At 36.6% G+C, this 22934-nt stretch overlaps 1 protein-coding gene across 2 annotated transcripts; it reads right to left on the bottom strand.

Moving 5' to 3' along the window:
• Positions 1-31: 31 nt before the first annotated feature.
• Positions 32-13237, bottom strand: LOC149535594 (Cysteine proteinases superfamily protein). 2 transcript variants are annotated; one of them, XM_089804277.1, is made up of 3 exons: positions 13085-13237; positions 12701-12929; positions 32-1286 (listed from the first exon to the last, which is right to left on the bottom strand). In XM_089804277.1, exons 2-3 carry the CDS (start codon positions 12868-12870, stop codon positions 431-433), a joined length of 1026 nt encoding a protein of 341 aa, XP_089660403.1. In that variant the 5' UTR covers positions 12871-12929; positions 13085-13237; the 3' UTR covers positions 32-430. The 2 variants fall into 2 exon arrangements, with proteins under 2 accessions (XP_089660403.1, XP_089660404.1); XM_089804278.1 differs by having other exon boundaries at positions 12701-12924; positions 13085-13217.
• Between the last annotated feature and the right edge of the window lie 9697 nt (positions 13238-22934).

Below are 22934 nucleotides of genomic sequence, written 5' to 3'. Positions count from 1 at the left end.
CAGGTCACCTTCAGCAAGAAGACAGAAACAATGTCAACAAGAAAACGTCCATTTATTGACACTTGCGACTTTGACAACTAGAACATGTTGTCTTAACAAATAATATTTATTGTCCCCTCTGCCCACATTTAGACCTGTCTCCATTTTCTCTTCTTAACCATTAACATGAGCCTTCCAAACCTAATAAAATGCAGCCTGGAAACAACTGCAATAATGGGAATTTGATAATGTTTGCAGGACAGGCATAAAACCTGTGAGAAATTATCTAAGAATCTAAGGCTAAATTATAGAATCCTATGAATAACAGGCAAATGTGCCATCTGCTCAAATCAAATAATAGCTGAGAAAGAAATGCAAACTGCCATAATGGACCCAGTCAAACTAATAGTTAAAACTTAAGACAAAATATTACCACAAGACAGCACTAAAATCATGACGATGCAGTGCCTTGAATAGGAACAACTGAATTATAATGTTCCCCCAATCCATATGCATGTTTGTGGTAAGAGAGCATTATACTTGGATTTTCAGACTTGTATTCCTTCCCCATTTCAACATCTGGAAAGTTCCCAGCAAATATAACCATGTGTTTTCTCAATGAATGAGCAAGAGCTCCTAATTCAAGCTGACCTCCCCAGGCTGCAGTTGATTCAACCTCCCTACAATACTTTTCAAATCTTTCCTGCAAATTATCATTTAATTCAGTGTCATTTTCAGAATCAGATAGAAAAAATGGCAGAAAATCTTCAGCATGGTTTCGCATATGATCAGCAGCCATTTCTCGAAGTTGTTGATATGAATACTGGCACTGCAGTGGGTAAAGTGACAACTGATTCTCTACAGCCCTGTAGAGGCAGTGACCATCAGGCTTGATTTCATATAATGACAACCCAAGTGGCTGAAGTTTCTGCTGTAAATGTTCATTTTCAAGCACACGGTCACTGATAATGTTGCCCTGTTCTTCTTGTATTCTTTGTTCACGTTCTGCCTCCTGTTGTGCTATCTTTTCACGCCGCTTTACACTCTTATTTGGCTTCCGTGAATTCCCTGTGCTTGTCACAGATACACCTGCCACAGCCTTTACCAGATTGTCAAGATCATTGGAGTCCTTGATTGTGTAGCCTAAAGATGAAAGCTCTCTTGCATGACGATCTTTCATTTTAGCATCTAGTTTAGCAATTTCATCTTCCACTTGTTTTTTCTTGGATTTTTGTTCTGCCTTGCTACCCTTAGCAGCTCCTTTCTTCATAGCTACTTCCTTATTCTGAAGCTCTTTGCTTTCACGTCTGCAGTCAAACCATAAACATATTAATGCTAGTTCAAAACATTAAGCTGCTGGTTCTTGATCAGCATATAGGACATAGAAGGATGCGAAACAACCATATTTAGGGTTCCACTGTATAAAGTAATGAAGTGTTATGGGCGTAACACAAACTCAAGAAAGGGAAGCCATGCCCCATCTAGAGAAAAGGAATGATAGAATTTAAATACCACAATATGCAGTAACAAACTTAATAATAGACAATAACTAGACAGATAATAATAAATACTAATATTAACTATAGTAGTCAATTATTGGCGATTGAATGGTCACTTAATGAATAACCAACATCTCTATGTATTCAATTTGCTTTTCTTTATTAATATTACAATTAACTATAGTAGTCAACTACTGGTGATTGAACGGTCACTTAATGAACAACCGACATCTGTGTATTTTTTATTTTTTCTTCATCACATTTGACCTTCAAGTTCCAATATTGTATCAGAGCACCCAAATCTCTTGCAACTATGAAGAGTGTGAGAATAGTATTCTAATGAAATAGACTGCTGTGGCAATATCAGGAAGCCATGGTTGTGTGGAGGCGTGTGCGATTCATGCAAAGACAAAGCATCTCAAGTTCTTCTATATTTATCTGCAACATGTTATTTAGAAATGGAAACAACGAATGAATTTTTTGAGTTGAAGCTATAAAAGCTACCATGGATGTTTTGTACCCTTGGGAATTGCTGAAGAATAAAACATGGAAATTTCTTATCTTCTAGTTCCACTATGGTAAAAAGCAATTAGATGCAAACAGGTGTTCAACATAAAAATCAAAGCAAATGAAAGCACTAACAAATATAAAAGTTGACTTGTGGCAAAGGAATATGCTCACAAGGAAGGCATTCTTCTAAACCAGGATTATCAACATTGTTAAAGTTTTGGCAGCTCGGTTTAGCTGGCTAGTACATCAAATGGAAGTGAACAGAACTTTCTGAATGGGGATTTCAAAGAGAAAATCTCCATGACTTGACCAGAAGAGTACATTAAGTTAGGAATAAAAAGTGTGTAAGCTTTTAATCTCTTATAATTTGAAACAGGCTCCTGATCTTGGCACATCAATATCAACAAGCATCTCCTAAAAAATGGACTCACCAAGATTCTATATGATCCCAATCTCAATCTCAAAAAGGAAGTGGGGTGGATTGAAATATTGATTGTTTATGTGAACATATTAATCATCACTCAAAGTGGTCAAAAGATTATTGAAGCAACAAAGAATGCTCTCAAAAAAAAAAAAACCAACATGACAGACCTTGGCCTGCTGCATCATTGTCTTTGATGATAATTCCAGCGATAAAAAAATCATATCTTTGCAACTCGGATGAAGTATGCGAAGTCATCGCTCAAGACATAAGATGTTAGGCTACCCACCCAAGGCAGGTTTGCAACTACTAACAAATGATCCATCAATTCAGATTAATGCAACTCTTCATTACCAACTGATCGAAGCCTCATTTACCAAACAACAATCCAAATCTTAAAGTATGCTGTTAACTTATCATGCAAGAATTGAATATGTCATTGAAGAGCAACAAGGTAAATGTTGAGCTTGAGAAACTACTTTCTTGCATCCATGGTCTAAACTGACATTATTTGGTACAATCTGTTTGCTTTTCTCCATTAATTTTCTATTTGAGGATTTATTATGGTGAATTCTATCCAGGGGTAGTTGTAAATCAGTAGTGTAAAAGTAAACCTTCAAAAATGTGTATTATTTTCAATCAATTTGGAAATATGCTTATTCCTTTCCAATTATATCCAATATTTAGGAAACACCTAGTATATTTGATTTTCAAAATAAAAATTACTAGGTTGCCATACTCATGTCATGAGATAGAATTAAAGAAAACCAAAAAACTTATAGTGGTTTCAATTGAATCGTGGATTAAATTCAGTTTAGGTGATGCCAACCAGTCCACTCGCTAGCTTGTATGATCATGTGGAATGACTTAACACATTCTCACTCGCATACCATTTCAACAAGTGTTGGATTTAGCTGTGAAGTCACCCAAAATCAAAATTACTGAAGGAAAGCAAGATAAGATTCCAGCGAACAAAGCTTAGCACTCCCATAGCAGCCATCAATAAGTGAGCATGTGAAGTTAGCATAGGGAGATGCAAGGACTATCTATACAGCAAAATAGAGTCATAATTGCAAGAGGAATCATAACTCCCAACAGCCCAAAATAGGGGGAAGTTTTATCCACTTGGCAAATGCCAAATACATAGTTATACCAACTCAAGTAAAGGCAAAAAGAAGCGGTAATAAATGATAGCAAATAATCCCAGAAGAGGGAAACACATTCAACAATCCAAAAGTTGGGTATGAACGACACATGGAATTCTCTAAGTTTATGCCCCATGTCCTAACCATCCTAATATAAATTTCAGCAAGCTTAATAATGTGCAAGGAAAAATAACTATTCCCCACAAACATAAGGAAAAGTACACAGATCCGTCCACGGATAAATACAGAAGATTCAAAGGCTTCTAATAACTTATGGACAAAAGAAGCTAAGCCCGAAATAATCGATGCATAATAGGTCAGACTAAAACACCATTTCAGTACACAGATAAATAGAGAACAATCAAAGATTTTCATACTCCCTAAGGACAAAAGAGGCTGAAAATAATCTACACCTGATAGATTTATCTTAAGCTAGACTTGTTGAGCAAATTCAATCTGAGAAAACCTGTGCGGCAGAAAACAAGTCATAGAGACACAGTCCACATAAGACAAATTAGCAAACAACAATGTACCCAAGGGAGTCCATTATATCTCATTGAACGCTCGTATAGTTAAGAGCCTTTGTACAGATCAACTATTACTGTATATAGCATATACAATATTTAAGAATCAAGTAACTTCTTAGTGGATCGTTTAGGATGTTTAGCATGAATATGCTCTTGTCCTAAAGGTGGCCACTGACTTGTAAATCATACATGGAGATAGCCACATAAGGTGGCCTGACCTAAGGTGGCACAACTCTTCTATGCCATGGGATTCATTGTATAAAATCTATAAGTTTTGATGGCAAAATTATAGAAAACTTAAAACAATTCCAGTTTGCCTTAAATTTGAATAGAAGGGGCTTAGGGATTTTTTTATTAAATATATTTTTTTAAATGTTCTTAATTAGAAATAGTTGGATATTATATGCTTCATTGTTGGCAAGAGTTGATGGTCAGGTGTTCACATTCTATGCTCGTGGATGACTATGCCTATAGCTTGCAAATGGAGACGCCCACTTTTTTCGCTTAGTTGTTTAGTTTGTTGCTTATTGGTTTGGTTGTTACCTGGTTTAGTCTGGGTTTGGCAGCAGCCTTAAAGTCTCATGGTAATTTAAGGTTAAGTTTGAGCAAGGTCTTAGAGGGTGCAAGTCAATCCTTAGATGCAAATTTTGGTCTAGAATTGAGTTAAACTTCAATTGTTCAAGGCTTGAGCACTTGGTGAATCTGAAAATGCAAGTTGATTGTCATCGGAATGCCTAATGAAGAGTGAAATCTCGAATTGCATCTTGACATGCACAATCTCAAACATTGTCATAACTAAAAGTTGTCAAATAATGAAAATGCCCAATAATAGCTTAGTGTTGTTCTGACTTCACGATTATTAAGTTGTAACCTTTGTGCAACATTTATGCAATTCTCAATCAAGAGAGAAGATTTGTGTTCTAATGGTAAAATTCTGATTGTAATGGTTAGATTTCTGATATGAATTGATGAAGGAATTCAAACAATGCAAGTGATAACAAATTTGGAATCAACACGGTGAAATTGCGACAGGGATTTTGGAAAAACATGACGAAAAATTTCCAAGGCCTGCTTGAGTCCAATCATGACTTGGAACAAAATTCCAAGCCTCTCTCGATTTCCAAACAGCAGGTTTGATGACAATTTTGGGGCAAGGTGATGAAATCTGGACTTTTGACTGAAAATCAGATCTTAGAAATAGGATTAAACACGTAATGAAATCAGATCTAGAGTGGATTTAAGTGGAGATTAAAATTCGATTGAACTTGAAGTTTCAAGGGACTCAATGAAACCCTGAACTACTTTGAAAAGGAGTTCCAAGGCCTGGTCAGAATCCCACCTTCCATTGGAAATTTTCATTTAAATCACAATCCTCCCCAATAATGTGCGAAAAAGTTTCAAAACAGGGAAGGATTCCTTGGCCTTTGAGTAGAGTTTAATGCATTCCAAGAGGAATTTGATCTGATTTGAAGAGTGGGATTATGAAAACAAGATTGAAATCTGATTTACATCTGAAAAGTGAAACCAAACCAAGGGGATAAAACATGTATTTGATTAAAGAGAACTCAAGGAAAAAATTCAAGTTGACAAGAAAAAGATCCAAGTTTCAGGATAAGTTGCTAAGGTCTTGTGAAAATTCTTAAGGAACTAAATTTGGAATTCTGATGGCAGGTCAGAATCCCACCTTGCCTTACACTGAATTCCAAAGGCAGGTTAGAGTCTGGTGCAGCGAGAATCCGAGAGTACCCCTACTGGAGGTAATCTAGATCCCTACAAATAACCACACTCCGAGAGTACCCCTACTGGAGGTAATCTAGATCCCTACAAATAACCACACTGCGAAAACACAACATAAGACACACAATCTAATACCAAATGCAACTCTTTATTCATAAAATAACTGTTTACATGCAATGTGCCCAGCTGTAAGACCTTCTGGGTTAGGGCCAAATACAACAGCAATTACAAAAACAGTTCTGCAAGATCACTGAAGAACCAATCCCAACACTAGCTAGTCCAGATCCACACTCTAGTAGAAACCCCCAAAGAAGATCTCAACTTGTGCTTGCAAGCCCACCAAGCAATCTCCTTGTTTCCCAAGCCTCAGCTACTAACCCCTCTCACAATCTCACAACTCCACCACAATCCTACTATAAACTGCCTCACATTCGGCGCTCTATCCACAAACTTGGGAAAACTCACCCTTCAGCTACTCCACGTTGAACTTAGGATCCACCCTCAATGAATTAATCCATCATGAATGAATGCCTAAGACTCCACAAATCACCCCTACTTATACCCAATTAAGCCACAAGTCAGCCTAGCCCAATACAAATTATGATAAACCCTTACATTTAATGCCCATGCAAGCCACAAGTCAACTGCAACACATATTAAAAATGTACAACCCAAATTAAATGCCAAAAGTCGGCTCACAGACAACTCGGGAAACACAAAAGCCAAGTATAACTGAACTCCTTCATTAACCGAGCCACTCGGTCAACATAACAACCGAACCAGTTGAGCTCCCAAGAATATGCTAAGTTCCACCTTCTTTGATCGAGCCCCTTCACTGAGCAAGCAACTCGGGCAACACTACAGCCAAGCTACACCGAGCTCCTAGTGTGTGTCAAGTTCCCGCAAGCATCATCAAGCTCCTTCGACAAGCGAGTGCCCTAAGCTATGCCAAGCTCCTTCGACAACCGAGCACCTCCAGGATTGCCAAGCCCATCCATCCACCGAGTTCTCAACCCAAAACTGCCAAGAGATGACCAAGTAACCACCTCTACTGAACACCTCTTCTTCAACCGAGTACTACTCCAAGCACCCTCCAAAGCAACTACCGAGCCTTCTTCCATGAACTCTAAAGTACCCACTGAGCAAACCCAAGATGCTCCTATATCATTCTCCTCAGGTAAATAGAAAAGTGCGTCCCACACTTTGGTTCCCAAAGAAAGATCAACAACCATCTTCATCTTCACCAAAGGCTTCCACTCCAACAGGGACAAGAAAATCAACATGCACATCATCCACATCTGCATCCATCTGTCAAACACCAGAATCTCAACCATCTAATTAGCGTGCTCACTCTCAAGAACAAGCTAAACATAATGCTTCATCAAGAAATTCTCATCCACGTCAGCAACTAGTGAATCCACACCAGTAGCAACAAACTCCACATCAGCAACAATATGTAGATCTCCATCAACACATGCCAAACACCCAACACCAGGGGTCTCATTGCTCACAACAAGATGCTCTACAACACATAACTCATCACCAAAGCAACCTAATCATCCACGACCAAGTGCTCTACAATCTCCATGTTAGACTCAACCAACTATTCATGAAAACCAATCTTCATCCCAGCATCAACAAGGTTAGGAATACCCTTAGCAACAACCTCGAGTTGCTCTATAGGTTCTATATTAGACTCCACAAACTAATCAACAAAACCAACCTCTTCCACCTCGACCTTGCTATGCCATCTTCTCTCTCGAACAAGTCTTCTAACCGGCCAGACAACTCTCTTCCGGATCATTCGATTCCAACTCTACAAACATCTACAAAATGCCCTCCTCATCCCATCCTTAACTCGATCAACCAAACTAGCTTCAAACTGTGCAGACATCTCTAAAAACCTCTTCTCCACCACATCACGGAGATTCGCAATCATCCCAGGGTTCAATCTTCTCAGAGACATCTTCCAAGATCTTCGGAAACCCTCTACAACAAATCCTTCCCACGCTCCTTGTGACAAACTCGAATTGTTGGCAAATCAGATCACAACCAGCCACCTCGCACGAACAACCAAGAACAAATCACAAGTCCAAGAACACAGATCTGTAATACACATCACACAAACTCTCTCTGATCATGCTCCAACAAGATCAATCGTCCATCTATGCATCCATCAATCCATCTACAAGTCCTTTGCAATTGTAAGTCAAAACCACGATCCACCGCCAGATCAACTTCTCTCAACCCAAGGTCCTGGTGCAAATTGCCTCAACTTCGACAACTTGTCTACATGCTCAAGAACAACTGTGGTCTGATAACATCTTATGCAGCAAGAATCTGAGGGTACCGCTACTGGAGATATTTTGGATCCCTGCAAATAACCACACAATGGAAACACAACACAAGAAACACAAACTGATACCAAATGCAACTCTTTATTCATAAAATAACTATTTACATGCGATGTGCTTAACTGTAAGGCCTTCTGAGTTAGGGCCAAATACAATAGCAATTACAAAAACAGTTCAACAAGATCCCTCATGATCCAATTCCAACACTAGCTAGTCCAGATCCACGCTCTGGTAGAAACCCCAAAGGAAGATCTCAAATTGTGCTCGCAAGCCCACCAAGCAATCTCCTTGTTTCCCAAGCCTCAACTACTAGCCCTTCTCACAATCTCACAACTCCACCACAATCCTACTGTAAACTGCCTCACATTAGGCACTCTGTCCATAGACTCAGGAAAAATCACCCTTCAACTACTCCACGCTAAACTTAGGATCCACCCTCCTCAATGAATTAATCCATAATGAATGAATGCCTAAGACTCCACAAAACACCCCAACTTATGCCCAACTAAGCCACAAGTCGGCCTAGCCCAATACAAATTAAACTGAACCCTTACATGAAATGCCCATGCAAGCCACAAGTTGGTTGCAACACATTAAATACATACAACCCAAATTAAATGCCAAAAGTCAGCTCATACACAACTCGTGCAACACAAAAGCCAAGACCAAACCGAGTGTCAAAAACCACCACTGAGCAATAGCAACTCCACCAAGCATAACCGAGCTCCTTCATTGACTGAGTCACTCGGTCAACACAGCAACCAAACCAACTGAGCTCCCTAGTATATGTCGAGTTTCACCTTCTTCTTTGACCAAGTCCCTTCACTGACCGAGCAACTCGAGCAGCCAAGCTATACCGTGCTCCCAAGGAGTGCCAAGTTCTTGCAAGCATCATCGAGCTCCTTCGACGACCGAGTGCCCCAAGCTATGCCGAGTTCCTTCAACAACTGAGCACCTCCAGGATAGCCAAGCCCATCCATCCATCGAGTTCTCAACCAAGAACTGCCAAGAGATGACCAAGTAACCACCCCTACCAAGCACCTCTTCTTCAACCGAGTACCAGTCCAAGCACCCTCCAAAGCAACTACTGAGCCTTCTTCCATGAACTCCAAAGTAGCCACCGAGCAAACCCAAGATGCTCCTACATCAGAGTCCAACCTTGCCTAGGAATTAAACTCCAAGAACCCTATGATCTCCACTGATGTGTTGGTAAGAAAGACACCGGGCGCACAAATATAGCAAGCCAAATCTTGACATCTGCTGAAAACGTGTCATTACACTACTCTCATGAAGTAATCCCGCTCTGTATCATTATCAAAATTGGTTTGTGTAAAGTCCAGAGCATTGTACAAGGCTCTCATAGCAGCCAATCTAGGATTATCACCACCATCGTTTGGAAAATTCGAATTCATGCCCTACACGATGACAGTGGGGATGAAACTCACCTCATCCACAACCAATACATTGGATGAGACCTCTACAAGGGGGCTTCCTATCCCAACGAATGGAACCTCCAAAAACAAATTGAAGCATAAGCACTGCCTTTGTGCACCGCCAATCAAATTCCAATATATTACCTTCAACAAATGGCATAACCAAAGGAGCTATTTGAATGAAATCACTAGGTAAACAAGCATCTCCTCTATCATACCCTATCTTGATTGAATGGGCAATTTTCAAATACTTTTCCTTCCCCTCTAAAATAACAATCCTTGGCTAATAGAATTATTAAAATACTTACCTTATTATATAATATCCATGACCTCACAATTAGGATGCCCAATGTAAACAATTATACTTCCCTAAATTACTTTAGATAAGCCCGCAAGAAATGAAAAATGGGCTTACAAATCAATTCAAAATCTTTAAAAAAAGTAGCATGCTAATCTTCCCTGCCAAAGATTGCTTGCCCTCAAGCAATTCAAATTTGAATGCTTCAATATGTCAGCTCCTTCCCATGTAGCATCTTCAAATGGCATATCCTTCCATCTCACCAAATAATCGCTAGAGGTTCTATTCCTTAGCTTTATTTCCCAAGTGTTCGTGATAACTTCTAGTATCAAAATGAGCCTTCCTTCAAAATACAAACGTGGCAAGTCTTTGGACAGAACAACATGCAACCCCAATGCCTTTTTAAGGCACATGACATGAAATATGTGATTTTGTTGTTCTCAAGTAGCTCTAGTATGAGCTGTCATTCACATCTTTCTTATAACCTTGTAGGAATCATAGAAGGGTGAAACTTCTCTAAACTTTTCTTCTTCAACGAAGATTGTTTGTAGGTGTTGTAGGCTTACTAAATAAATTATGTCTCCAACTTCAAAATCTCTTTTAGGATGCCACAGAGTTTTTATTGGTTTTGCACTTGTTGAAGATTGTCCTCGAGGGATTTCAAAATCTGAACTCTGCTTTATTAAAATTGTCCCCTAGGTACTAAGATTCCATCTTCAAGATACATAAAGGTTGGAGCATTAACTATACAAAGCCATGAAAGGTGACATATTTAAGGACATAAAGTAGGAGGTGTTGTAACAATATTCTCCAAAATGCAATCATTTGAAACAGGTTTTCTGCCCAAAAATGTTTTTAGGTATTGTTCAACCCATTTTGTTGAGAATATTGATCTGTCCATGACTCCATCCATTTGGCAGTGACAGCTCATGCAAGGGGTGAGCCCTATTCCAACTAAATGGAACAATTATGGCCAAATAGAAACTAGCAATTAACCATTTGCAAATATCCAACCTTCTATCCCAATCCTGCATGGAAGACAAGATGTCCTTGTGTCAACCATAATTACTGCCCATCAAGGTCAATGATTTCAGATTTAATAGATCAATGTAGCACATAAGCAACAAACAGCCTGGCAACAAATGCCAAAACAATCACTGCCCTGACGCCACTCAATAGGGCCAAATAAACACAACCCAAACAATGCAAAACAAGCAATTTTCAGGAGACCATAACCTTCTACCCTAACAACCTGTAACTGTTGTTATTTGCCCCAAAACTAACATATGGAAAATATAAATATTAAATATGGATCCATTGGCTCCAGACATACCATGATAATGTTCTGGTCAACCACCAAGATGCCTACAGAACTGTTTTCCACATACATAATTGATGTGCATCCTTTCTGGCATTTGCAGCATTGCCAAAAGCAATAAAAATCGCATCAATAATGAATACAATAGAAGAATAACAGCCAAAACAATCATGACAAGCCCTTCAAGAGACCCTAATCTATTAACACATGCAGCGGCATCTTGATCACCTACAGGCTTAACGCAGCTAAACAAGCACACACAGTACTCCTAAAGTTTACCCACACCTTGCTGCAAGTCTATGGAAACTTCAGAGTCCATTGACCAAATTTTTTTTGGATTACTTATATTATAGGTCAGTAACAAGTCATATGTGTTTTTAGATAAACAAAGCATGATTATTTCAAACACTTTAAATGAAGATGGTGCCTTGTAAACCAAGGCAAAATCTTTAAAATTTTGGGTCTCTCCACTTGGATTCGTCGACAGGCCAAAAAGATTTGAGGCCCTTGATGCACTCTTCTGAGAAAGGAGGGTTTTATAATTCCAAAGTTCAATCTTTGGATCAAAGAAATACATTAATCACACATTTCAAATTACATGATAATGTTTTTTAAAAAAATTGAAAATAATTTGCGCACAATACACTCAACTTAATTTGATGTAGAACTCATAAGCTTTTGACTTGTCTTATCCCGGAGATGATAATGTTTTAACAAAAAATTGAAAATAATTTGCGCACAATACACTCAACTTAATTTGATGTAGAACTCATAAGATATTGACTTGTCCATTCCCGGAGACACGATCAGTCCAACTGTAAAAAGCTCGTAACCTTAAAGAGAGAAGTCTCAGATATTCCAATGCAAAGAAACTCATACAGACATAGAGCCGTTCTTTAAAACAATAATCCATATTTTTCATCAAAATCAAGGCTCAAACTCACTAACTTAGGCTCATTAAATAAACTATAATGAAATATTTTCTTCTACAATCTGACATGTAATCATCATTAGTCTACAGAAAAGAAAGGTTGCAGAGGAAATGACTATAACTGGTTATCAAAAATGACAGTATATGTTAAACAAATACGATGTCAAAAACGAACAACTGTGTTAATAAACCACTGAGCTTTTGTTGTGAAGACATGTTCTCCAAACATATAGTTATGGGATTGATCATACGTAAAAGTATTTAAAATCTAATAATTTATATTTATCTGTAATAACAGCCACATTCAATTCTAGGAAGCCCTACCCCAACAGATAAGACAAGGTTTTAAAAAACTCTATTAGTCAAACCAAAGAGAGTTTACCCACAATTCTTTAACAATCTACAATTACTCGGACTTAATATATACAACAGTTTGTTCGACTCTGGAAACCCTCATACTCTCTCAGGACACCCTAATTTATTAGCAACGAAACCATAAAAATATTTGCCTAAAGTAAAAGGGGAAAAATAAATTGAATAAGACTTACTGATGTCTAGATAACATCTCTGCACGGCTTTCCTTGGGCTGTTCATGGGTTTTAATCCCGTCTTTTATCCCACCATCTTCAACAGAATATCCCTCATCTGGACTGCAAAGCCCATTCTCATTGACGGTTTCTCCATTACCATTATCACTCGCTCCAGACACCATCTCCATATTCGGCCTCAAACACACCAAATAATCTACTAATTGACGATAAGATTGAAAACCCTGTGCTGGATTTTACCGAGGAATCGACCGAGTTAAAAAGAAATAACAAAAAGTGACAAATTTAATCGCTGATTGCGTACGCAAACGAATGAATTTCTTGACGCGAATCTAGCAACGGACAGAAATTGAAGCTTATAATTTATAGCGTGAGGAGGAAGACCTATTCAAACCGATCGAATCCCATGTCCAACGAGTTCAGTTTTCCTTCCTCGTATCTCATTTTTGGGTTTCCCTATTTGTTTATCATTTGCCTCGGCTGGCCTAGGCGTAAAATGATCACCAGGGAAAGAAATCCTTTGCTCTATTTAACATGTAGTTAAATAAGGTGCAATGGTTATGCAATAATAATAACATATAGTTAGATAATGTATTGAAATCACAATCATTATTTAATGTTCATTTTAATTCTAACTTTAACGATACTTGTACTTATTGTTTCTAATCTAATACTTCCTAATTCTAATTAAAAAATTAGGAATCACAAAGTCCTTGTAATTTTTAATTTTTATAGTACTATAAAAAAATTTACTAACTTTTTTAAAACAATATATTATATATTAATAAATATTTAACAATATTTTATTCATAATGTAATACTATAATATAATACTAGTGTACTAGAAGGAATTCATTTTAGAATTTTGAAACTCACAATTCTTTTCTTATTGTATAGAACCATATGAATCACTAGATAAGCATATGGATTCGACACACTAAAACAAGTCATTATAAGGCCCTTGCTACTTACATTTAATTATGTACTCACATTCTTTGGATCACATAATCTTGTGAAAAAATGACAATGCTTCTAAGTTATTTCTAAATTTTATCTACTCTAAATAACAAGGAAGGTAGCAAAAAGAAGTGAACCAAACAAAATTAGAAGTGAAGATATTCAATCTATTAAATCATTTCTACTTGCTCAAGACATATTCATGATTATAGACTCTGCTTCACATAAAACATAGAAAAACATAATATTATAATCCTGAAGCAAGTTATAGATTCAATTCTAATTATGACCCTAAAATATTCAAAATTCAATATCATATTAAATTTTGCCCATTCTTCTGTTAAAACATTTAATACACTAATTTATTCTATATATTTATAATTAATTTTATAAATATTAAATAAATATCATTTTAATTATTTTGACAACCAATGCAAATTAACTATACTTACATTTATACATATGATTAGATTAACCTCCACTATAGTATTGATGATGATTGATTTCAACCATAATATCAAACCTTAAAAAACATACATGCACGACATTCTTTATACACCACTTTCAGACATGCAACCAGTGCATAGTAGTTTAAATAAAATTTCCTTTGTATCTCATCATTTTTCCCAAGTTCACCTAGCACTCAAATTGAAATATATGCCTAGCATGACCAATGCATCGCCTTATATTGATAAACTTCAAATCAAAGAAAATCATTTCATACTAATCATATTGAAAAGCTCACATCATGTTTATTATTTGGGGCCAATGTTTTGCCCTGCACACTTCCTCACCTAAATTCTTCTTCCCAGAAATTAAAAGGTACGATGATGAAATAGGAATATTGGCATGTGTCATCAACATCTTATCATCCCTTTCTTTTGCATTGTTCATCCTATACTAAATAAACTACCTGTTTTGGAATGGTCTATAAAGTTGCGGTGATCTTTGTGTATAAGTTATGTTGGTGCTCTTATCTCCATCTCCTCTAGAAATATAGAAAAGAAGTTCATCGATAGATGAGACTATTGTTTTTTCACCATCACACAATGTTTCACATTCAAAATTTTGTCGTAACTCCATGCCCACAAATAGGTACACCCATTTTTAAGTTTTAGGACCAAATTCAAAATTCAACATTTCTAGAATGAGAGAAAATTAATATATTTATTTGCTATAAAAAATTATTTTTTTCCTTGTTATTATGCTCTAGACCAATAGAAATAGAAATAATTCACTTTTTTAAAATTTCAATAATGTTTATAAGTTTATAAACATAAGATATATATAAATATGTTTAAAAATTATTAGTTGGATTAATTATTTATTTGTATGCAATTGGTACCTAAGTATGCTACAAATCATACCATATATCTAGTTGATTAAGCTCACTATCTCGTGTTTCACTCAAAAGAAAGTATTCAGAAATGCTATGTGTGCACAACATGATAACTTAATCCGTAAGTTCTAAAGTTTAGCCCCTAATCACAACTTGATGATATCTAATAAATTTGTGGTAAGGTAGGTGGATATAAACAATGGTTTTAGCTCTGCATATTTAGTGATACATTAATGCCAAATCATCTTAGTTTACTTGGAATCTTTACCTTGTCACATTGGTCAATCAATTAAATTAATAAAGCCACATATATGGGGAACTTCAATACTGCAATAGCATGGTCCAATTAACCCGCAAAACATAATTAAATGTAAAAGATTATTTTTCCCCATAAATATGAAATGTTTAAGCTTACACACTTGAATAATTGATGCAGAACTGGAGAACAAATGAAGATTTAAAGTTAAACGAGGCTTTTTTCATTCCATCAAGCACAAGCACAATGGATAGCTATATGTTCGCCTCTAGTCTCAGAGAAAAACCTACCTTTCCAGTGGGATTCCTAATTGGGGACATTGGACTTCTTTAGGACGGCTTGAAAAAAATGACTTTCTCGATGGAAGAATCTTTCTTCTTGTCACGTAAGAAAAGATTTCAATTAAAAACATTGATGTCATTTCACCTCTTTCCACTTGGTCTGATACAACATCGCCACATGAGGCAGTGGCAATTTAGTCATGAAGCATGGTTATTCAATATTGGCAAATTGGGCAATATGGTAGTTTTTGCATAAGATAGGTATTCCAATTGTCTATACATGAGAGACCTTGCAAATAAAGCCCATCGTCTAAAAATATTCAAATTAAAATATATAATGTAATAAAGGACGTAATAATAATGTGGGAGTAAATAATGTCTTTTTAATAAGAAATAAATATAATTTTGGAGCACCTTTTTAGTTGGAAGTTGGAGCATTTGAGGATTTTATGGATATGAAACTTCAAAACTCCTTCAGTTTAAAGCTTTATAAATCCATAGTTTGGGAGATATTTGATTGTACTTGTGGTATTGCCTTTAATTGTTGAAGAGGGCATAACCCTCAATCCATTATCTACTTCAAGCCATATTTGGCTAAAATTATTGTGGCTCAGTCCGAAAAATGAGATGAACCCATTTTCTGAGTTGAGGGATAAAAATTCTATTTGATCAAAGTTGCGACTAGTTTCTCTTATTCCAAGATTGTAATGTCTCGTCGTTTTCATAATAACCTCATAAAATGAGTCCAAACATTTGATATAATTGTAATCATAAAATAACTTTGATTAATTAATTAGGGCTTTTTATCCTTATAATTGTGTACCCTGTTGCCTGAAGAAGAAGTTGTGGAAGCTACCACCTCAGTTAGCATAATGATCATAGATGATGAGAAAATCGATAGACTCAGAAAAATAGTTTATCTCCCATGCCATGCTCCCTTGTCTTAAGATTTTGATATTTTTGTCTATAGAAGTCAACCATTATTATAAAAGTATCTTGAATCTCGAAAACCACTAGAACTTTTGTATGAGTAAGATGTTTTAGGGCCCATTTGGTTGCTAGAATATAATTTAAGAATTGGCATTTAGAATGTTGAATTTGTGATTCTGAAACTTGAAATCTGGATTTCAGTTTTGGGAATTTGATTTGGGATTGTTTTGTTCACCGAGAATTCATTATGAGAATTCACATTTCTTTTGTTTGGTTGCACATTTGTGGAATTGGAATACAACCCAAAATAAATTTTTTTTTTTTTTTTACATGAATGAAATGTATTTTCAATATATCAATTTTGCTTGATTGAAAATGTGATTTAAATGTACGTTATATTACATGATTTTTAAAGTCATTTAATTTATTATCATTAAACCGTGCTACATAAGGAAAATACTAAGTCAAAAAAAACTACATTAATTTATAAATTGTCATGGCATTACAAAAAAATTTCCAAATGTTAGTATACAAAATAAAAATATTGGGGTAACTCATAAAACATGTAGCAAGGTTTTATCTTTATTAAGCTCACTGTCGCACAAGGTTCCAACATACAAGGCCAATAATTACACATAGAAAGCCAATAATTACACATAGAAGGCTACGTAAAAAGATTATTTCAGCATCTCGTGCCTTACAGATTTTGCACTCATTTCCTTCATCATGTATTTAAGCTTTGGTTGAAGCAGTGCCAATCCTAGCCACCTCTCATGCCTTACACATTTTTCCCTCATTTCCTTCATCGTGTGGAATTGTAGAGCGGACACTGTCAACCCACCTGAAATGTCTACTACCATCATTCCCCTACAATACAAAATCTACATTAGTTCATAGTAGAGAGATTACATCTCATAATTTTGAAACATATAATATATAACATGTCATTAATAACCTTTTTTCTATCAGGGCAACACCAAAACTAGTGCCTATGATTATTCTTTATGTGCAACATTTTTACTAGGCACTACCCAATACCATATGGGCAATCATGAATTTGCACATCTCTCACTACCATGAATCCTACATCAATAAACAATGCACCATGAAAACTTATCAAAATGTGATGCAAGAATCAATATTGTATCAATAATTAAAGAACACATATAGAAGATACTACATAGTAAACGATAACTATCCCAATGAGTAAATGAATCTTGAATCAATAAATAAATAATACATAAAAAAGATACTACATGATAAAGGATGATATAAATATTGATGATAGAAAGGATAATACAAATTATAATCAGTTTATAAAGCTATTCAATTGAAAAAATCACGCAATTGTCAATAACTATACAATTAATCTTCCATAGTAAATCAAAGACAAATAGTAACAACTCAATGAGCTATATATGTGTATGTAGTGTGACCCCTTCCGAGCCCCTGCATCTGCACGCACCAGTCTAGTGTCGGGGCTATACCGGTGCACGTTGGGGTGCCATAAGGCTGCCCATAGAATTTTAGGGGGCCGAGCATGTTACGTAGAGATGGCAACATGAACAATAATTGTTGAAGCCCTTCCCTTATCCCTTATAAATGTAGGGGTAGGGGGTAGGGGTAGGCCTATAATGGTTCACCTGCCCTCCCATTATTGGCGTGAAGCCCGCCCATAATAGCTGAATGGGGCCCTACCATGTGCGCCTACCATTCTATAGGGGGCCTATAATCTCTATGGCCTATAACCTCTGCATCAAAATAGTGGGGCCCCCTGCATTCTGGCATAAACAGATTATGGCAGGTGCGTGCAGAGGAGATAGATGCCAATCGCATATAATAGGTGGGGGGCTCCCTCCTATTCTATTCTAGTAGGGCCCACAACTTTCAAGCAGGTGCACCTCCAACATTCCACGATATCCAGGGGCAATCCCCCTATGGGCTCAAGCACACCTGCCCTACGGTAGTTGCCCAATGGCATTAGTCTGCCAACAACTATTGTTCCTTTTATTTTGTGTACTCTTTTAGTATATATATATATATGTAGTGCCAACAACTATTGTTCCTTTTATTTTGTGTACTTCTTTAGTATTATATATATATATAGTGCCAACAACTATTGTTCCTTTTATTTTGTGTACTCTTTTAGTATTATATATATATATATATATATGTTGGTGTAAATAAGTATTTACTATTTACACTTTACTTAAGTTTACTTAGGTTAATGCATTATTTTATTATTTCTTAGGTGAGACAACACTGGAGTAAGCAACTCTAATTCAGCACATGGTGTCTACAACACTAGAGTTTGCATCATTAACTGAGTTGTCATGTAGACAACACAGTTATTCGCACTCCTAATTTAGCACATGGTGTCTACAACATAATTTTGTGTGCTACACCTTTGTAGGCTTATCCTCTCATCATCGCACTTATTCCTATGCTTAATGGAGGATAACCTATATCTGGTGGACATGTGCCTAGTTGTATGACTTATCATGTTGTTGATTCTTATGCATTCTAGAAGCATTCCAAAGGCCTTTATATACAGGCACTCCTAGTGTACTTTAATATTGAATGAATATCATATCATCATTCTGATCATACTCTTTTGGTCTACTGTTGTGCCTGTGCTTGAGTTCCTTGGTCTTGGGTGAATTTTGCCCTAAGGCAAATTCTTACATGGTATCAGAGCTCAGGGAGATTCTCTTCACATAGCCATTTGAGACCATTGTTGCTTCAGCACCTCGACCCAGATCCGAAGAATTTGTAGAAATTGGGAGCGTCTAGAGCCAAAACAGACCTCGCCATTGCATCCAGAACGTTGATTCAGTGAAAATCGGCTATAAATTCACCTATATTGGACTAAAGTCAATTTTGAGGCAAAAAAAAATTTGCAAATCGATACCCAAAGGCCTGATTTGCAACTTGGGTATGGTCATTTATTCGATCTATTGATTAATTTTCATATCTAAATTTTAATTATTCTCTGCAATTATTTTTCAAAAATTATTTTTTTTGCCTAGTCAAACCTGCAGAGAAATTTTTTTTTAGGAAGTGGGCAATGACACCCCAGCCCCTACAGAGAATATTCGTAGGGAATATTCTATTTTAATTGACGAGCAACTCTGCACATTGTTCACAAATCCGAGCAACAATCAATTATTTAACGGGTATATCATTTTCTGGCAATTTATAGTAGTCTCAGCTGAGCCCGCCGATCGCATAATACCAAATTTTTGGCGGCCTTGGCAATCGAGCAACCTAACAGCTTTATTACTCATCAACCGTAGGTTTTAACATTTACATTGTGCAGACTTAATCCCTCCCACCAATGTGGCATTAATCCTCAATAGAAAATAGATACTCGACCTAGTGTTTTGGTTCCTGGTCCCCACAAACAACTTTCTAGATTGGTGCACAGTTTTTCGGCACCCCACAAATTTGACTTTGGCAATCGACAACCCACTCTGATCCTGACTCTAGCTCCACATTTTAATCTCTAACCACTACAGTAGCAAGACTCTGGCACCACCGTTCACAATTTCTAGTGATAGAAACAAAAGATTCTGACAACATTTCTCGACACAAAAAACTCAACGCCCGACATATTAAGAGCAATCGTCGATGATAGTTTAGGCATCCGCCAAGCCACGTGGTCTGTTGTGCATCGCGCTATGTGAACCAATCATAAACCTACATGCAACAATCCACTCACACGGACAGCAGACCCAGTCTATGTCATCCTCCCCACGTCAGCAATCCAGTCAACGTATGACTAATACGTAGGTGAAATGTTGGAATCCAATCAGCATATGACTGACATGTCATCAAGCCATGTCTGTTGTGTTTGTACAATTTGTATAATGATGACATCATAGTGATGTCACCAAAGGGGCTCGAGTACACTAACGACAACAGTCCACTAGCCTAAATTTGATGATTATTTCACTGTCATTCCCAGGCAAATTAAAAATGATGTGACGACCATTTGACCATCAAATTTAACCTCGTTGTTTGTTGATCCAACCCCTCTCCAGATTAATTTTTGATTTGACAGTCTGACTTTGTGAGGTCATATCTCAATCATCCAGACTCCAAATCAGGTGCAAATTTTTTTTTGGCTAAAATTTCCTAAACTTTTCAGTGGTGGAACTCTTTTCTGGTTTTGGTGCACAGATTTGTTAGAAATTGAGTCTTTTGGAGATTGTAACTATCCAATCCTACATTTTGCAACTTCAAATGCTCTGTATGGGCTCATCTGGACTCGAAAATAGGTTACTTTTTTTTAAATGTGTGTTATTTTTTGTCTATTTTCTAGATCTACAATCAGATTATAGGGTTGTGTGGACAAAAGTATCACTTTCAGAATTAGGTCCTTTTCTGCATTGTAATGCTTTGATATATCTTCATAATTATTGTATACCTGAGATACATTGTAATGTTCTAGTTTTGAACTCCATAAAGAGGTTGTAAAAAGGTAAAATCAGAAGTCCACTAAGGCCAAAATTAGCAAGTGGCCATTGTAAATGCACTACATATAAAGTGTCAAGAGCATCTTTTTTGGGAGGGTTTCTTGATTGAGTGAAAAGGGGGGGTGTTTCTTGGTGTTGTGTTCCTTTTTTCCTACTATTTTCTTTCATTTTCTGCATCATGGGAAATTTCAAGTCTCCAAAATTAACACATCATAGCTATGCTACATGGTCAATTAAAATGTGGTGTCATTTAATGCATAATGGAGTTTCTCAATATGTAGATGGTAGCCTTCTTAAACCAACAGGTGATCAAGTATCTACAAGTGACATCTCTACTTGGGAAAAAATGGATATGAAAGCTTTAGGTGATATTTGTTTGGGGGTTGAGGACAAGATCATATATTAGATCTAGAAGTCTCGTACATCTAAGGAAGCTTGGGATAGTCTCCAAAACCTATATGGTACAAAGTGTCTAAGGAGGATGTTTACAAAATTGAAGATGAACTTGTTTCCTTAGATCCAAAGACATTTGATTCTATATAGGACTTTATCATAAAGGTGAATGAATTAAGAACGAAGCTAGATGATTGTGAGAGTCCTATTAAAGATGATAGGTTAATCTATCTCATTCATAATAAGCTACCATCTAAGTACTCCACATTTGTTTCCTCTTATAACACCTCAAAGATTACATTAGGGTCTGCCTATCAAAAAGTCTCTTTTGATCACTGTGCTATACTATTGGATGAAGACGAAAAGAAGTTCAAATCAATCGGAATTCTCTAGTCATCTAAGTCTAAGGCATTGGTGGCAAATAATGAGGGTTCAGAAAATTCAGTTGGTCAATCTTCAAATGAAGGAAAGGACAAGAAGAAGAAGTGGAAAAATAACACACAAGAGGAAATAGAAAAGACAACACCACAATCAAATCAACAAGGCAAGTCTTCCTCGAATTCAAATAAGAAGGGGGACAATAATAAGGAGAAGAAAAAGTGTGCTTATTGCAAGAAGTTGGGTCATGATGAACATGAGTGTTATCATAAAAAAATTGATGAGTTAACGAACATCATAAAGAAACACAATGTTCCATTGCCTAATGCTTATAAAGAGAAAGGATCCTCATCTTCAGATTCAAAGGGCAAAGGGCAGGCACTTAAAGCAAACTCAAGTTCTTCAACGGAATGGATTCTTGACTCAGGTGCCTCATTTCATATGGGTTCTTCAAAAGGAGATTTTTCTTTATTGAACTAGTCTAAGGTACCACACATCTTTGTAGGAGATAATATAAAAATGGAAGTTGAAGGGAAAGGACAAGTGGAGATGGAAAATGGAAAGTTCAAAGATGTTCTCTATGTTCCTCACCTAAGTTCTAACCTCCTCTCAATTTACCAAATCACTCACCTTGGAGATGGCCATAAAGTTGAGTTCCTTCCTAACTCAATAAAGGTCCCAGCCTACAAGATGATTTAGTGGTTGCAGCCGGGAAAGTTAATCATGACACAAGGTTGTATTCTTTCTCCCACTTTGTGCCCAAGCCTCCTTCACAAGCCTTGTTGACTCAATCCAAATCACAAACAAAATTATGGCATGAGTGGTATGGACATCGTCCCTTCCACTATCTTCAGCAACTTTTCTCAAACAAAATGGTCAAAGGTCTACCTACAATCAACTTTTCCACAAGTGAATGTTCAACATGTTCAGTAGATATGCATCTAGAGGAGAAGTTAACTAAAGAGAAGTCTTCAAGAGCACCAATTGTTCTTCAGTTTGTTCACATGGTACTAGCAGGTCCTTTTGCAATAACATTATTCAGTCAAGGTCACTACATACTTACTTTCATTGATGACTTTTCACGCTACACATGGGTCTACTTTCTTCATCATAAGAATAAAGTGTTGGACAAGTTTCTAGCCTTCAAGAGTCATGTTGAACAACAATCCAAGAAAGCCATCAAAGTTCTAAGGATGGACAATGAAAGCAAATATGTGAACAA

This window comes from Cupressus sempervirens, chromosome 10, assembly GCF_028749045.1.
Source record: "Cupressus sempervirens isolate cs-2001-9-10 chromosome 10, ASM2874904v1, whole genome shotgun sequence".
Classification (NCBI taxonomy): Eukaryota; Viridiplantae; Streptophyta; class Pinopsida; order Cupressales; family Cupressaceae; genus Cupressus; species Cupressus sempervirens.
Note: the sequence above shows the minus strand (reverse complement) of the source record. Positions and strands in the feature narration are given on the sequence as shown.

Bases quoted from the DNA above. Each gene is read 5' to 3' on its own strand.
- LOC149535594 (XM_089804277.1), bottom strand. From the start codon at position 12,870: ATGGAGATGGTGTCTGGAGCGAGTGATAATGGTAATGGAGAAACCGTC. The intron at 1,287-12,700 runs GTAAGTCTTATT...GTTTGACTGCAG, and splicing joins GAGATGTTATCTAGACATCA to ACGTGAAAGCAAAGAGCTTC.